This window comes from Micromesistius poutassou (assembly GCF_964030765.1).
Source record: "Micromesistius poutassou genome assembly, chromosome: 18".
NCBI lineage: Eukaryota > Metazoa > Chordata > Actinopteri > Gadiformes > Gadidae > Micromesistius > Micromesistius poutassou.
In genome coordinates, this window is record NC_140288.1 from 8,352,421 (window position 1) to 8,365,367 (window position 12,947).

Below are 12,947 nucleotides of genomic sequence, written 5' to 3' on the forward strand. Positions count from 1 at the left end.
CGCTAGCGGTACGATAGCATCACCTTTCATTGATGAACACATCACAGTGTACTCTATCTTTGCTGGAAGGGGTAAGACGGACCCCTAAACACATACAAACACACACACTCACCTTCTCAAGTGGCAGTTAACTACAGTAAAGTGAGGTCAATGTAGTTTACTGTGGGATATATATATTGATTGGCCAGAAAGCTTCAACCAGATGTTTTCATAATATGCAAGACATTTCATCCCTTTTCTGTATCTATTTGACTATTTTCACACCACACTACACACTTCACCGAAACCACACCACACTACATCACAACACACTACACTACACTCTATACTACACTACACACACTACACTACACAATAAACTACACCACACTACAACACACACTACACTACACCACCTGGTGTAGTGTACCTGGCCAGTTTCTTCCTCTCCTTCTCCTCCTCCTCCTCCTTCTGGGCCGAGGTCAGACTCTCAGCATCTGCCAGGTTGTCGACAGCGATGGCCAAGAAGACGTTCAGGAGGATGTCTGTGCAACGGGGGGCGGGGTTAAGGAAGAGGTGGACCAATCACCATTCACCATGCACATGATGGGCAGGTCAGGCCGACCACTAGCCTTTGGCTGACACACTAACCTTTGAAATCATCACCAATGGTGCAGCTGTTTCCCCCTCCTACTTCCAAATGCCATACTTAACAGTATTCTTATAATTAGTGTCTGAATGGAGCATGCAGCAAACTGAATACGCAGTGACGATTTGAAACACCCTAACTCTACTCTGACTAATCAGACTTCAGGGAATTATGGAAAGTCTGATGCAGTCTAGCTCAAATTGTGGTGAACAGTGTTCCCTTTGTTTCGCAAGATATTTGTTTTGACCAATCATGTTGCTGTAAGCGGGAACCTGTAAGCGCTTTATTACTATTGACAGCGAACAGAAACTCGGCCAGCAGTAGTAAACTGTAGAAAGGTGTCTATAAGTGTTTTAAATAGAACACTGTGTACTTGGCCGCTGCAGGAATACACTTATTGAGAGCCTCATCCACTCGCTCAAATGAGTTTACTTTGGTTTCTGGCCCAGGCTCTGTGCCTTCTCCACCCAGAAGTTGTGCTGTAACAGAGTAGGACTGCTCTGTCTGAGATGAGTCTTACTGTAACCCCGGGTGTGGAACTCGCTATTAACGACATGAAGAAAACATGTGGTCCCGCGATGTAATCACACACACGTACATGCTGTTACATGTTGTCACAATGATTATTACACAGCACTTGTGTGATTACACTGTAAGTGTAACCTAATATTGAATACTGTTAATGACGATGTTTGACATAATATGAATCACCTATTTAAAAAACCTTTGGAATGGATATTTTATACTACTCCTTCTAGATCATTATTTCACTATGGCTTCCTCGTTTCTGACAGAGCTCAGCAGACATCATCAGACGTGTGTGCGTGTGCGTGTGTGTAAGTGTACGTGTGCGTGTGTGTGTAGGTGTACGTGTGCATGTGTGTGTGTGTGTGTGTATGTGTGTGTGTTGGCCGTGGCAGGATACAGTTTCCGCAGATGAAGAGAATGATGAAGTAGATGCAGACCAGCATGCCGGGAAAGGACGGGCCGCCGTACGCCATGATGCCGTCGTACATCACCAGGTTCCAGTCCTCTCCGGTCAGGATCTGGAGGAACATCAAACCCAGGGGACTACTGATCACAACACACTCCTATTGACCACAGCCTGGAGGAGCAGGGGTGATGATCTGTGAGGAACATCAAACCCAGGGGACTACTGATCACAACACACTCCTATTGACCACAGCCTGGAGGAGCAGGGGTGAAGATCTGTGAGGAACATCAAACCCAGGGGACTACTGATCACAACACACTCCTATTGACCACAGCCTGGAGGAGCAGGGGTGATGATCTGTGAGGAACATCAAACCCAGGGGACTACTGATCACAACACACTCACTACAAAAAAAATGTAGAAAGAAAAAAAAGGATAGATGAAAATACATTTAGAAATATACACACACACACACACAAAATAATATATAATTGTTTTTGTGAAAATGAAAAATGTTAAAGTGAACAAATCGAGTATCCCCATGGCTAAATTGCTAAGATGCAGAAGGGTCTTAGTCACCGAGCGTCCACCTTGGTTTTAAACACTAGCTGGCCGGGGGAGCTCTGCGTTCAGTTCCCCTCCCCACCAGCATTCAGTACCAAGATGGCTGCAAGGTGACTAATGACCGCTGGCCGACAGAATGAGCTCCCCCACCGTACCTGGAACACAGTGACCTAACTGACCCTCACCCCCACCGTACCTGGAGCACGGTGACCTAACTGACCCTCACCCCCACCGTACCTGGAACACGGTGAGCAGGGACTGGGGGAAGTTGTCGAAGGTGCTGCGGCGTGTGATGTCAAAGTTGAATTTCCCGCCAAACAGCTGCATGCCGAGCAGGGAGAAGATAATGATGAAGAGGAAGAGCAGCAGCAACAGGGACGCGATGGAGCGGACCGAGTTGAGCAGTGACGCCACCAGGTTGGAGAGAGAGTTCCAGTATCTACGGAGCGCAGGGTCAGGAGAGGAGAATTAGAATGCATACAGGGACGACAATGTTCGTGATTAAGACAAGTTAAACCACCGCATTGTTAAACACTTGATCCTGATTGGCCTATCATGTTCAAAGGTTGTGCACATTTACAACGGGACAGCTCTGCCTTAACAGTTTTGAATTTTTCTTCGGTGGTAAGCAACCTCAGCTTCGCCTGGGCCACCCCTCTCGTACATTATTTACCAATAACGGTCGTAGCTTATTGCTTACATTATACTTTATTCATCCCAGATGTTGTAGATGGGGAATAAAAGAACAGTAGTAAAATAAAAAAACATACAAATTGAAAAAAAGTATATCCTGTTGGTTGTTCTTTCCCCTACAAAGCGTCTTGGATAATATCAGTCACTGTACAATGAAAGGTCAGAGAAATAAAGGTTTTGTGGCTGCTGGCTTATTCTGGGGACTGCAGAGTGACGACGCCCCAGTGTGACTTTGATATCTGCTGACTTTGTCACTCACCCAACACAAAGAAAAGCTCATCATGCATCACATTTCAGCTTGACTTTCTCCTGACTTCAGTGTGCGTTCAAAAGACATTGTGTTCAATTATAATGAATGTCCTATAGCTACTGCTCATGCATCCGTTTGGGCAGTGTGTGTGTGTGTGTGTGTGTGTGTGTGTGTGTCTCTATGTGTGTGTGTGTGATTATATGCAGTGCATACACACATATAATAATCAGAGTAGATTTATGTTTAAGCCTGGGGGGACGGCTTGGCGGAAATACAAGTCAAGGTTGCACACGTATATGCACACACACACACACACACACACTAGCACACACACACACACACACACACACACACACACACTAGCACACACACACACACACACACACACACACACACACACACACACACACACACACACACACACACACCCTCAGCTACCTGGTGATTTTAAAGATCCGCAGGAGTCGTACGCAGCGCAGCACGGAGATGCCCAGAGGGGACATGATCTTGGTCTCCACCAGGATGGTCTCCAGGATCCCTCCGCCCACCACGAAGCAGTCAAAGCGGTTGAAGAGCGACACAAAGTAGGCCTGGGAGGAGAGGAGACCAAAAGACTCAATGAATATCAATCACACGGTCGATGAAGAGGAATTACCTTTTGAGTTAGAAACTGAGAAATAGTATGGGGATATTTGTTTTGAGACGCAGGAGAACAACATGTCAGAACCAATCATTGTACTTGTCATAAAATAATAATAAATGAATAAAACGAATATTTATAGATAATTTGTGTGGAGGTTTTATTCCAAGAGCTCTACAGTAGTGTGAGGCTTAACATTCTCAACTGCTTTCTAAAAAAGGTACTTGGTTCAGGAAATGGGGTAGAGGTTAGGAGACAGCACAAGGGCTCAAGTGTGAGGTTATGGTAAGGGTTTAGTGGTTAGGAGTTAGGGGTTAGGAGTTAAGGGTTCAGGGATAGGGGATGAAGCTAGGATTTGAGGGTCAGCGTTAGGTTATGGTTAGGGGTTAGTAGTTAGGAGTTAAGGGTTAGTAGTTAGGTGTTAAGGATTAGGGGTGAAGGTATAGAATTAAACCATTATAGCTGAACTCTGTAGTATAGCGTTATAGAAGTATAGCTAGGGTTAGGGGTCAGGGGTTAGTGATAAGAGGTCAGTGATAAGAGGAGTAGGTGTGGGCTCTCGGGTTCAACGGTCAGGGTGAGGTTTCAGCTGTACTCAGGTGCAGTGGCGTCACTAGGCTGTTTTATTCGGGGCTAAAGCCCCGGATATTATTTAATTAGCCCTGAATATAATTTAAAAAACAACAACAACAACAACAGGTTAGTAGTGAGCACAAGCTCTAGATTTCACTGTCTTTATTATATGTCAGTAATTCAAATGTCTGTAAACGTTTTGAAAACCGAATAAGAAATGAATGAAGAAAAACATGTAAAGAATACATGACTGTGTAACTCATTAAACAGTCATTAAATAGTTCACTTTTGCTGAATGTTGACTGAATTGTTTTTTTGAGGCACTTTTGTGTTTGGGCAAAGGGAAGTTTGTGAAAATGTGTATTTTTACCATTGGTATTTATTGGTATATTTACTGGTAACCATGGAATGCATTAATTAAATTCAGTCTAGAAGTGATGAAATGATTCTAGTCACTAAAGGTAGTTAGTTAATTGTTGGATGTCCTGTGTGCTTTACACTAGAAAGAAACATGGGGATTCCAGGGGCATCTCAAAATAAAGTAGCCTAGTCCTTCTAGAAAGAGAATAAACGGTTTAAAAACATAACCAGACTGTTTACCACCTCAAGTAAATTAACTTATCATATCCCCAGTCAGATCCATATATATATATATATATATATATATATATATATATATATATATATAAAATGTAAGATCTGTCTCACTTGTATTCATTTTACTCTGAAATAACTTGAATGGAACTTTAGACGTCTGGGGATAAGCAGCACAGCAGTCAGGTACTTATTTAAAGCTATAATAAACTGTGTATTTCGTTTATCGAGCATACAACATTTTTTTTATCCCTCTATCCCTTTTATCCCTTTCCCTCTGGGCTGAGCCCCGGTTGTTTCAGAAACCTAGAAACGCCCCTGCTCAGGTGAACCTGTGGTCCTCCACTTACCTGAAGGCCCAGACTGTACATCTTGAGCAACATCTCCCCCGTGAACAGGGCCAGCAGCACCTTGTTGGCGATGTCTGGAGAGGAGGAGAAACACACACCGTTCATTATTATTCTGCCATCATAGAGGAAATATTAATTCATCTTCTTCTTAATCCTAAATCGAAATCTTTCTATCAATCCTTGGGAAAAGCCAGTGAATTGCATTTGTGGGTGTGTGTGTGGTTAGGTTTGTGGTGGGTTTGTGCATATGTGTTTGTGTGTGGATGTGTGTTTGCGTGTCTCTGCTTGTGTTTATAGTGTGTGCCTATGTGTGTGTGGTCGTGTTTGAGATTCTGTGCCTGTGTGTGTGTGTGGGCTGGGCTTTTCTTGTGTGTCTTGTGTGTATGTGCCTACGCGTGCCTACGTGTGTGTGCATATGTTTGTGGGGTTGTGTTCATGGTGTGTGTGCTTGTGTTTGAAGTGTGTGTGTGTCTGTGTGCGTGTGGCTTGCAGCTTAGTGTGTGTGTGTGTGCGGGTGTAAAGGCGTCATCGTGGTTGACCAATTGCAGGCAGCAGCAGTGTGTTGAGGTGTGTGTGTGTGTGTAGGTGTGTGCGTCCAATCCAACACAGTGTTGCGATAGAAGCCCATTTTGTCTGTCTTTCATTCATTTCCAGTGTATGGGGCACCTTGCACGTCGGTCAGCCACTCGGGCTGCTGGTGGTGCTCCGACGCGATGGTCAGCGTGTTCAGGAACACCAGGAAGATCACCAGCCAGTAGAAGAACTGGGATTTGACGCCCGCTCGACACTTCCTCCTGCAGAGCCTGTTCCACCTCCGGGAGTAGCGACTGAGGAGGGGAAGGGAGAGAGAGAGAGAGAGAGAGAGAGAGAGAGAGAGAGAGAGAGAGAGAGAGAGAGAGAGAGAGAGAGAGAGAGAGAGAGAGAGAGAGAGAGGGGGATAGAGAAAGTGAGAGAGAGAGAGAGACAGAGAGCAAGAGAAGAGAGGGGGGACAAAAGGGTAAAGAGAGAGGAGAGCGGGAGAGAGAGAGAGAAACAGGAATAGTGAGTAGGATCAGGGAATGCAATATCAGCCAATTTGAGTGAGAAAGCGAGGGGGGAGAAGGGGGAGAGAGAAAATCGGAACGGAACGGAAATCATGATCCAAAGAGAAGTGAGGGAGGATGATGATGAAAAGGAAAGAGAGGAAGATATCAAGGGTACATTAGTTTGAACGGATTAGAGGACGGATGAGACCGGCCCTGTGTCCAGTAGCGGTCTGTTCTCTGACAGCAAGGCTGGGGAACATAGTTAGTTGTTATACTCTAACGCCACTCTGAGGCCTGTGTGTGTGTGTGTGTGTGTGTGTGTCTCAAAAATACAAACCCAGAATAAAAAAAGACGAGGAAAAAAAGGAAGGCGAGGAAAGGAAGGAAGTAAAAAGGAAGTAAAAAGATTATCTCCAAACATAGTTTGATTGGTGTTTTATTTAGCTCTATTAAACTGAAACCTGAAGGGATAAAAATCGGTTGAGTATTTTGTTGACATTGCTTACAGTAATCTGTGTCTGCGTCGCCTCCACCGACTGCAAACTACCGACTCCCCCCATAGAGAAAGCATCAACTACCACGTGAATGTAAGGAGGCGATGTTCCGCGTTACAAAGGAGAATAAACTGGTTTCCATGACACCCACTCTAGAATATGTTTTCCCAGCACTGAATGTCACCACACGCCGTTATCCGCTACTCTTTCAAATCCCAAATCCAGAAAGGCTATTTGGCTGCCGCGTTTAAGATAGCTGGCAGCGGTCGCCTGATAATGCTGTCAACGCGCACAGTATTGGAAACGATCCACTGAAATGGACCTGTGACAAGAGTGTTTCCATAGCAATGGAATCAATTGTTTTTTAGGAATTCCGCTTCTGATGTGTCAAAACAAAAAAAAAAACATAAGCTGGTCGCGTCACGGTCGACACATAGAGAGAGGCTCCCATCTTCCACTACATGTCGACCAATCCATGAGGGACAACTTGGATGTCACTGGATGTACAGTTCAACAGATGAATTTGATTGTTGCCGTCTGATACTGTCTGCATGTTGTGTGGCATTGAGCGTGTGTTTGTGGAGTCCCTTTGAATCAGTTGTGGCACAGAAAAAAAATGGCATCTGACACGACGCACAAAATACACAAAACACTGGAGAAAGAGTAAATGGTGCCCGCCCACACACTCACAGTCACACACACACACACACACACACACACACACACACACATACACACACACACACACACACACACACACACACACACACACACACACACACACTCGCACACTGCAGCAGTGAGAACAGACCATGGTAAACACACTACTGACCTGAACTTGGATTTGGAGATTCTATTTCTGGAACACAGAAAACAGAATGGATTATACACACACACACGCACACACGCGACAAACGCACAAACCCATACATGCACGAGCACACGCACACACATATACAGGTACACATGACAGAGGTGATTTGAGAAGAATGCCAGTGTTGCATCTTGCATAATGATCTACATCATTATTTTTGATACTTTTGCATCTTCTCTTTCAGAACCATCTGGATTCTCCAAGATGGCCGAAAACGAATTAGTCAATTAAAACATAACAATGGCCATTTTTAACAATCACCTCTGGGATATACTTGGATACAGTGGCGACCAAGCATAATTTAGTGTTTCGAGTTATTAAGTGCAAAACTAATGCAACAACCGTTTACATTAGTTCCCCACTGTAATAGCAGAGGTACACAAACAAACAGGGAGAACGTGAAGTACAGAATAGAATAGAGTAGAACAGAAATGTCTCCGAAGAGAATGCAGTGAAAAGATGAAAGATGGCACATCCCTACTCTATATCGTTCCCTTCCTCCAGTCAGAAGCTAGCTGCATTGACTACGCTTCAGAATATGCCCACAATATTCACTTTCAGATTCCTCGGCAAAATAAAACAATAACAATAATACAATACATTCATTAGTGTTGCGATTCTTTCTGTTTCAAAGCTATACTTCAGATGTAACGACGGCAGGCGCGTCTCCCTGTCGCCGCGTCCGTCCACATTACGTGTTCAGGGAGCCGGTGTTGCTATCCCCAGGGTTGTTTCCATAGTGATCGGAAGGATTACGTTTGAACATTCTGAGAAATAACCGAAGACATCGACTATCCCAACGGACTGAATCCCTTGTCTATAAGACAGCCCGCAGCCTGCAGGTGAAGGAAGGGGGTTTCCTCTAGCTCTGGTGGCCCGCTCCACACCACTGCTCAGACTCATACGGGACTTGTGGTCCAGCGTTGTCGGGTTCAGCCAGTGACGATAACAGGCCTGTGCCTCTGGAGCACTTTCCCTTTGGGCCGGTCGGGGTCTAAAGGGCTGATTATGGTTCCACATTCACGCAACACAATGACCAATTCGACACTTCGTCGCAAACCTTTATGGTTCTGCGTCGGGTTTTAGTGAGCGGACCAATCACAGCCCTTGCGGCTGCATCGCCTCGACGGAAGGTTACAATTTTTGGAAGGCGCACGTCAGGCCCTTACGGTGGACGCAAGGATGTCAGGGGTCCGTAACCCCCTTGCGTTGCATGAACGTGGGACCATAATCAGCCCTTAAGAGTCGTGGATGTGTAGACAGGGTACCCACAGCCCATTCTACCCTGCATAAGGGTCTGGAGAGGAGCAATACATTTCTTTCTGCTTCCGATACGCTTTTGCTGGAGCCCAATCACCAAGCTGGCTTCTTCCCCTGGCGCACTATTGGCTGGTTTAACACAATGACGACAGGGAAGCGACGGCAGGCAGCCAATTGCGTAGAGTCATTCGAACTAGGCCCGTTGATCGCGGCTTTTGTGCTGAAGAAAATGAGAGCAGCCTCCCCAGACCAACGTGCAATCTACGACTGAGCTTGGTCTGGCAATAGCCAGGCTAGTGGATGTGTATATGTGGTCACAACCTTCCACCTCGGCGGAGTTCTAATCGACATGGAGGCAGAGCAAATGCAACTCCTTAGTAAGCGGTCCATGTTGAAACAGGGAGCGGCCTTCATCGAGTCTACCCTGCGAGTCCGCCCCCCGCCGCCCCTGTACCTGGTCGGTCTCAGCACCGTCTCGACCGCCCAGGCCGTTTATGAGGAGGAGTGGCACTCTGACTAACGCCACAATAAAAGCGCACTATAAACCAGCCACCTCCTATATATCTACCACACACCGCCCGGGCGTTCCGCGGAGCGGAGAGAGAGGAGACCACGGAGGAGCGGTTGTCTCGGTCGTCCCACATGCAAGGTATAGAGGGGAGGTCAGAGGACATGGAGAAGACAACGGACACACCGGACACACAGAGGACAGACGGACGAAGCTGTGCCAACCGTCTGCGGATACCACGCTGTTCACGGGATCTTTAAACCCTTTGCTATTATATTATATTAATGGTTGCCATTACAGCGATTGCCATTTCCACTGTAGAAATGTGAGTGAAGTGTGTGTGTATGTGTGTGTGTGTGTGTGTGTGTGCGTCTTAGTGTGTGTGTGTACACGTGTACGAGTGTATGCGTGCGTGTGTGCAGGGTAAAGACAGGAGCTTTAGTGGAACTGGTTTAGGTCGCTGGCTCCTCGCGGAACGGCGCCGGCGCTGCGCTCCTGTGGACAGAGCGGCAGTGTCCGTGGGTCGGGAACCCAAAATGGTGTCGTGATCCAGTTTGGAGGCGGGGGTTGAGGTCTACCTGGCGACGCCGCCCTCGGAGAACGCTGAGCGCAGCGGAGAACGCTGAGCGCAGCGGAGAACGCTGAGCGCAGCGGAGATCGTGATCCTGTCAGATCAGAGTCTTTGAGCCGTGCGCGGCGGATAGGCCCCACGGACTCACTGAGCTCGTCTTTGGGTGTCAGGAGATGTAAACGTGGTGGAGCCCAGTGGGGTAGAGGATAAAAGGATATATATATATGGGGGGGGGGGGGGGGGGGGGGGGGAGGGGGGTTAAACCGGCTGTCTCCTGATTGGCTCCAGGAAGGGAGGATGACAGCACTCTCCAGGTGTCACAGGAGCAAAGCGGGAGAAAGAAAAGAAAGGAAAGAAAATGGGGAGGAAGGTAGGAAAAGAACAAAAAAAGGCGAGGGGGAAATATGAACTCGGGTTATTGTCACAGTTAGTGTAGCCTTCTTAGATATATATGACTATATGTCTAATAATTGATACATACATTGATATGAGCTCATTTTTATATACCACTGGTCAGCAACCAAAGAAGTATTGTCAGGGTCCTAAACATTGACTCGAGTTTGTCGCCCCCATGAATCTCATTGAATGGAGGTCACGTTTCCAGAAGCCAAAGTTAAATGGACCTACATCACTGTTTATGGTGGTAGACTGGCGAACGCTGGTTCATTAACCTACGGTATTTTCTTTGCTATGATGATGAATGATGGATGAAAAATATTACATTGATATCACGGAAAGTGAAAAAAGTCCTAAGACAGGCGGCATAGTAGAGGTGTGTGTGTCATTGTGACAGTCATATCCTTGTGGGGAACACGGGAGATGGAACAAGGTGCAGCAGAAATGCAGGCACATCAGCGTGCTGCCACCGCGGTGCAGGAGTGAGGTGCACACTGTCTGTGTTCGTAACAATGCAAATGTAATAGCCCCACCGTGACTCACAATGTTGCACACCTGCAGGAGAGATTGGGATGAAGGTATTCTCTCAGGGCGGAGAGAAAAGAAGAGAGGGGGAAGGGAGAGAGAGCAAGAGGGGGAGAGAGAGAGTGAGAGAGAGAGAGAGAGAGAAAGAGAGCGAGAGGGAGAGAGAGAGAGAAAGAGAGTGAGGGAGAGAAAGAGAGATAGAGAGAGAGAGAGAGAGGGAGAGAGAGAGAAGCAGAAGGGAGGGAGAGAAAGAAGGAGGGAGCGACAACAGAGAGAGAGAGAGAGAGAGAGGGAGGGAGGGAAGGGGGAGGAAGAGAGAGGGAGAGATAGAGGGGAGGCTGAGGGAGGATGAGGGGGAGGTTAATGTGTACTTACGCCAGTCGCGTACAGCAGGTCTCCCCCTCGGTGTCTCCCCCGGGGACGTTGTCCGTGTTCACCGACTCGTTCTCACTGGCCGGCATGCTCACTGTGAGGAGGAGGAGAGGAGAGGAGAGGAGAGGAGGAGGAGGAGGAGGAAGTAAACAAAAGGCCAAACCAGATTGATAACTTAGGAAAGACAAATTACACAGAAAGACGATATGAATGAGCGAGAGAGTGAGAGAATGAATGAAAGAAAAACCTGAACAGAACAAGTGCTCATATATTCATGTCCATTTCGGGACTTGATGAAATACTTTTTAATTTCACTAAACCGCATACGATGACAACTTCAGCGGCCCCCCGTCCGATACGTCGGACTCTATGGAACAATGAATAACTCATGATATGTCTGTAGGGGAGGGACACTGCTGCAAGCCCAGCTAACCCACGCAGGGACCTGGCCAGAGGAGGGCATGTCAAACGGCAGCACCTGCGTACACCAACAAACAGGTAGCAACACGCTGCGTTTCTCAGGCCTTGTGGCCCTTTCATACGATTGACCTGTGATGCTGAGAAGCTCCCACGTATCCTCAGTTCAGTTCAGACACGTACCACTTCACCTTGTCACGTTTCACCTGCTGCTCCGTGTGACTCTCTCTTTGTCTCCCTCCCCCCCTCCCCGCCCCCTCTCTATCTGCCTCCCTCCCCGTCTCTCCGGAGACCTAAAGCCTTTTTACATTTATAACCAGCCCCCGTGCCATTTCAGTTCCTCACTAGAGCTGTGAACTAGTTTAATACCTATTGTTAGAGCCCGGTTCCAAAGAGCCGAGACTAAAGCCGTCGCAACGCAGGGCGACGGGAGAATGCAACAGGAAGGAGAAACGAAGGAGGAGGAGGAGGAGGAGGAGGAAGAAGAGGAGCGAGGGAGAGAGTGACACCGGATGGAAAGGAGAGGAAGAAGGAGACCGCGGAGGAGTTGGATGAGGCAAACTTTAAGCCGAGGGGATTCAAGTGTCTTTGCTCTCGGAGCCAGACGTCAGACCACTGGGAGCCTGCAAACAAACCTTGACGAAATACTACACACCGCAGCGAACGCACAACAATGGTGCGCTGATGTTGACAATCACTATTTATTACCAAAACAAACATGCTCAAGAGGACTTGACTTTAACATTTCCCCAGGAATAAAATGATTCATCAAGAGGACTGATCAAAGCTGGTGTACAACCACTGGAACGAATTACCAAATATCTTTGTGAAAGTCATTTGGGCGTTTCATGCATGTGTATGTAAAGACGTGAAAGCGTCCATTGACCGAATTTCTGTGAGAAAATTAAACAGTGCACCCTCATTAACTCTCCATTCAGTACCTTAAAGGATACATCTTGGACTCACTGATAGCAAGCAGGTAATGCAGGAAATAATTAATCAACGTTCTACTATAACTGACTACAAGACGTTTTCTGTGTGGTTTTGTGGACACATTAATTAGTTTGAAACAATCTATGTCACGGCACGATGCCACAGGCAGCCCAGCTAAACAGAGAATTATTCTACTAAGAACTAGAATTAATAACTATGAAAATAACATGCCGTTTTTAAGGTCTGAGAGAAATCATTTCACTCTGTTTTAATATTCACAACATGAGAAATTGCATTCATCAGTCACTTCCGTCACGTTTGGAATATTAAAACGATAACCAGAGAT

General features: G+C 46.7%; 1 protein-coding gene across 1 annotated transcript in view; it reads right to left on the reverse strand.

Annotated features, from left to right (window-relative positions):
• cacna1c (calcium channel, voltage-dependent, L type, alpha 1C subunit) overlaps window positions 1-12,947 on the reverse strand; it is a gene marked incomplete at both ends in the record, with an annotated part of 190,169 nt that overhangs the window by 38,902 nt on the left and 138,320 nt on the right. Inside the window, 8 exon segments of the mRNA XM_084483013.1 lie at window positions 410-524; window positions 1,554-1,674; window positions 2,364-2,565; window positions 3,508-3,659; window positions 5,227-5,300; window positions 5,893-6,053; window positions 7,578-7,604; window positions 11,255-11,345. Of these exon segments, the coding sequence (XP_084339139.1) occupies window positions 410-524; window positions 1,554-1,674; window positions 2,364-2,565; window positions 3,508-3,659; window positions 5,227-5,300; window positions 5,893-6,053; window positions 7,578-7,604; window positions 11,255-11,345 (943 nt within the window).